The sequence below is a fragment of the Myotis brandtii genome, unplaced genomic scaffold, assembly GCF_000412655.1.
Source record: "Myotis brandtii unplaced genomic scaffold, ASM41265v1 scaffold463, whole genome shotgun sequence".
NCBI classification, from domain to species: Eukaryota; Metazoa; Chordata; class Mammalia; order Chiroptera; family Vespertilionidae; genus Myotis; species Myotis brandtii.
In genome coordinates, this window is record NW_005367694.1 from 2,932,264 (window position 1) to 2,937,210 (window position 4,947).

The following is a 4,947-nucleotide window of genomic DNA, read 5'->3' on the forward strand; positions in this document are numbered from 1 at the left end:
GAGGGCCCCCCCCCCCCCCATGTGTCCCCCTTAGTGCCCACCTGCCTGCTGCGCTCCGTGTCTGCACGTCTCCCGTCCTCAGCCCGCCCCAGTGCATCCTGGGTTCCCTCAGCCTCTTCCTTTCCCAGAACAGGCTGCCTCCACTGGCCTCGGGCCGTTCAGGTGCATGAGGGCCCGTATTTGCTTTAATGCTTTCACTGTCTTGAAATTCTTCATACTTTTTAAACAAGTGGGACATTTTCATTTTGGCAGATTACGTGGCCAGCCCTTCCCAGACGGTGCCATGGGGAGCTGGTTCAAACCGCCCGTTTGGGGTCCACAGTGCCCCACCCCTGCCTTGCTGGGCAGACCATGCCTCAGGCGCCCACTGTGGTCTTGCTGAATGGATCACATTGAGCGCTGTCTGTATGCTAGGCTCCAGCATGCCGGGTGGGGAGTGTGGAAAGTGTGGAAGGTGTCTGTTGGGGGGTACTCCGGGCCGCCGGGGAAAGGGGTGGCAGAGGAAGGCCCTCCCGGCTGAGGGAACCCCGTCCTCAGGCTGTGCATCCACCTCCATGGTGGGTCCCGGAGAAGGGGAAGGGGTAGATCAGGCTCCGGGTGCCAAGCGTGCTGCTGTGGGAAGGGAATCTTTAAATAGCTTCTTGCTTTCCACTAAAAATAGCGAAGTTCTGCTGCTATGGAGGTGGTTGCCGGGGTGGCGGGGCTGGCCTCTGGCCAAATGAGGCGTGGGTGCGCCAGTGTGGCCTGTACGCGCTAGGTGACAGGCAGGGCTCATAGTCAGGGCTTGCTGTGGGGATCCCCGGTGCCCCGCCCCCTGACTTCACAGTGAGCCTCGGTACTGGGAAGGGAGCAAACCCCCTGAATGTCCCTGCTTGTCACAGCAGCCAGGGACCATGGGAGAGATGGGGAGCCTGAGGCCAGCGGGGCTTTGTGGGTGCTGAGTGAGGAGACTCAGGGACCCACTGTGAGTTGGGGCAGGGGCCGGAGGCCATGTGCCCAGGGACTGGCGGGGGCTCTGGTTAGGTCCCAGGAGAGCTGAGGAAGATACTGTCTGTGGCAGAGTACCCATCAGGGAGGTATGCATGACCCTTACAGGGCAGCAGGAGTCTGGGAAGGCTTCCTGGAAGAGGGGGCAGCCTTGGAGCCAAGTGGTGAAAGATTTCGAAGGGGTGGGGGCGTCATTCTTTCCTAGAGTCTCCCAGCGTTCTGCATTGTCATGTGGAGAGTAAGGTGACCTTCTGAAAAGAAGGCGCTGCCAGGTGGCCCAGACTCTGAGACTGCGCCCCTCAGGGAAGAGCAGGGATCACTCCACTTGGCATTTACTGGCTGAGAATTGGGGCTCCTCACACCCGAGGATCTCCAGGCTCAGGGGCCCTGCTGGGCTGGGACAGGTCTAGGTGAGGATGGAGGTGGCCTGAGCTACCTGGTGGGTCACTGGCCTCTGTCAGTCACGGTGCATGGACAGAAAGGGCTCATTTCCCTCCGGAGAGCCTGGGTGCGGTAGGAGGACATGGGTGGGCTCTGGTCACCCCTCCTAAGTCGTGCCACCCCAGGCCTATGGGCCTCTTTGAACCTCAGTTTTCTCAACTGTGAGTTAAATTCCCAACAGCTACCAGGGGGCTTGCTGGGGTTAGAGCTGGCACACACAGTCCGTGCACCATGCACAGCATGCATAGCCCAATGGTTGAGCAAAGGAGCAGCAGGCAGGTGGGCAGGGGTCTGCCAGGACCCACAGCAGCATGGCCTTCCTGACTGCCATGCTGAGCATCAACAGTGGCCTTGAAGGCCTGTATGTGCATGTACATACCTAATTTCTCTGCCCCCAAGTCCCCTCCTCACCCGCCTGCCACACTCCCAGACCCAGCCCTGCCCTGCTGTGCCACACAGGTGCCCGTGGTTGACGCGTGCTGTGTCCCCAGCCGTTCCCGTCTACAATGGCATCATCTTCCTCTTCGTCCTGGCCAACTTCAGCATGGCCACCTTCATGGACCCTGGCGTCTTCCCCCGAGGTAGGACCTGGTGCTGGGGCAGGTCATCCGCTCTCTTTCACTAGAGTGTGAGTGGCTGCCACGGGGAGAGTCTTTGGTAGGGGGTTCCTGACGGGTGGGCTGGCAGAGATCGGGGAGGGGCTCTCCTGCCAGGGAAGTCACTTTCCTGCCACCACCCTTGGCTCTGGCCCACAGCGGATGAGGACGAGGATAAGGAGGACGACTTCCGGGCCCCGCTCTACAAGAACGTGGATGTGCGGGGCATCCAGGTCCGAATGAAGTGGTGTGCCACCTGCCACTTCTACCGCCCACCGCGCTGCTCCCACTGCAGCTCACCCTGACGTGCTGCTCCTGCCCAGGACTTTGACCACCACTGCCCCTGGGTCAACAACTGCATCGGGCGCCGCAACTACCGCTACTTCTTCCTGTTCCTGCTGTCCCTCAGCGCCCACATGGTGGGTGTCGTCGCCTTCGGCCTGGTCTACGTGCTGAACCACGCCGAGGGGCTGGGAGCCGCCCACACCACCATCACGTATCCTTGGCCCGACCACAGAGGCAGCGTGGGCTGGGGGCACATTCTCAGGGGAAACTGAGACTCGGGGGTGGGTCAGCTGCCTGGGAACCCCCGGGGGGTGGGCTGCCCTTTCTGGATGGGTGGGAAGTTTGTCCACAGGCACCTGCTCTGTGTCTTCGCCCTTGGCCGTTGGCCTTAACGGGCCAGCATGGCTGTCATGTGTGTGGCCGGCCTCTTCTTCATCCCTGTCATCGGCCTCACCGGCTTCCACGTGGTGCTGGTCACTCGGGGGCGCACTACCAATGAGCAGGTGCAGACCCTGGGTGGGGCCATGCTGTGAACGGGGATGGGGGTCCCCGATGCTGAGAGGGTCAGGCTGCACCGGGACCCTGGGGGGTCGGGGCAAGGCTGCAGGGGCACTCACTCAGGTGGCCCGTGTAGGTGGGGGAGGCTCTGGTCCCGTGCACCCAGGTGGGGTAGGGGGTGGAGCTCTGCCACTGCAGCCACCAGTGACTCGGGGCCCGGAAGTTCCACAGCTCCCTGCGGGACAAGCTGGGGTGACCTGGGTGGGGCTACCACTGGGCTGACCCTGACCAACCCAGGAGGAACCCCGGCTGTCCCTCTGCCCACGGTGGGCTGGGCCCCGGGTAGCCACGCTGGCTGAAGGGCCATTTGTCCGCAGGTGACGGGGAAGTTTCGTGGGGGCGTGAATCCTTTCACCCGAGGCTGCTATGGGAACGTGGAGCACGTGCTGTGCAGCCCCCTGGCTCCCCGGTGAGGCCTGGGTGGGGTGTCGAGGGGGCCTCTGCCCGGGCTCAGGGTGGGCAGCTGCAGACCCTAAGCCTGGTCTGCTTCTGCCCTTGGCCGGTGGGGCTGGCCCTGCCCTCGGGATATGTTCAGACTGGGTCGGCCTCGCCACTGCCCCCTCTTCCCCGGTGCAGGTATGTGGTGGAGCCGCCCCGGCTGCCGCTTCGGCCGGTGGGGCTGGCCCTGCCCTCGCTACACGTTCAGACTGGGTCGGCCTCGCCACTGCCCCTCTTCCCTGGTGCAGGTATGTGGTGGAGCCGCCCCGGCTGCCGCTTGCTGCTCGCCTGAAGCCGCCCTTCCTTCGGCCCGAACTCCTGGATCGAGCTCCTCCGCTCAAGGTCAAGCTTAGCGACAATGGGCTGAAGGCTGGCCTGGGCCGAAGCAAGGTGGGGGCCCTTGGGTGGGTAGGAGATGGGGGGAAGGTCAGACCCTTGGAGGCGCGAAGCAGCTAGGTTGGAGGGGCCTGGAAGAATGGAGGGCGGAAGAATTGGGCAGATTCTGGGGCAGGATCCATGTCCCAGGGCCCCAGGGAGGCATCCCCGGTTAAGCCCTGGCCCATGCTCTACCCACCACTGACCATGCCCCCTCCCAGTCCAAGGGCAGCCTGGACCGGCTGGATGAGAAGCCACTGGACCTGGGGCCGCCACTGCCCCCCAAGTCGGAGGCTGGCTCATTTGGCGGTGACCGGCAGACCCCGCGCCCAGGCAGTGCTGGTGAGGAGGGGCTGGCCAAACGAGGGGAGGGGCATGTTTGACCCTGGCCTGACTGAGGTCCATTTCCCCCAGAGAGCGCCCTGTCGGCCCAGAGGACCAGCCCCCCGACACCCGCCATGTACAAGTTCCGGCCTGCCTTTCCCACAGGCCCCAAAGCGCCTTTCTGTGGCCCAAGCGAGCAGGTGAGGAAACCCGGCCCTACCCTGATGCCCTGCCCCGGCGACCCCACCCCCAGAGGCCTCACCCCGTGGGAGGCCCTGCCGGGGTCACGGAGGGTGTCAGCAGGATCCCACTTTGCAGAGATCCCAGCTAGGGCCAGTGGACGGGAGCGGAGCAGGGTGTCCTGGGAGGGGCTGGCGCAGGCGGTCCTGGCCCTACGCCCTTGGCCGGCACTGCCTGCTGGCCCAGTAGGCGGCTGCCCCCAGGAGCAGTATGTGCCAGGATGCCAGGAATTGCACCATTAGTCACTCCGTCAGGCCCACGGAAAGGCTTCAGAAGAATCTGAGATTGTTTGAGAGAGCACATTATTTGCCCAAGTATAAGCATTCTGTGCTCACTGTGGAGCCATCGGTGGCCCTGGACTGCCAGGAATTCCCAGGAATTCCCCAAGCGTTCCCAGGCTGGCCGCCCTCCTTCACAGCCATTGAGAGGCAGCCCTGTGGCTGGACCAGCACACCTCGGCCAGCCCCCACCCACCCAGGACGCCCCTCTTCTCGGGGCCCACTGGTCTCGGCAGTGACTCCGAGCCTCTCTGGCCAGTGTGCAGTGGCCCTGCTTGGGGACAGGGCTGGGCTTTAGGTGCCCGCATCCAGGGCACCTCCTTGGGATTGTCCTGGCTCTTACAGAGGCCTGGGGTTGTCCCCCTGAGGCTGGCCCCTGAGGCCACATTTGTGCCCACCCATGCCTCTTCTGTTTTTTTTTTTAA

The 4,947-nt window shown here is 63.7% G+C and overlaps 1 protein-coding gene across 1 annotated transcript in view; it reads left to right on the plus strand.

The window, feature by feature from the left end:
- ZDHHC8 (zinc finger, DHHC-type containing 8) overlaps positions 1-4,947 on the plus strand; it is a gene marked incomplete at its 5' end in the record, with an annotated part of 22,639 nt that overhangs the window by 4,861 nt on the left and 12,831 nt on the right. The window contains 7 exon segments of the mRNA XM_005875596.2: positions 1,888-2,009; positions 2,184-2,520; positions 2,710-2,812; positions 3,185-3,276; positions 3,554-3,695; positions 3,902-4,022; positions 4,095-4,204. Coding sequence (XP_005875658.1) covers positions 1,888-2,009; positions 2,184-2,520; positions 2,710-2,812; positions 3,185-3,276; positions 3,554-3,695; positions 3,902-4,022; positions 4,095-4,204 — 1,027 coding nt within the window.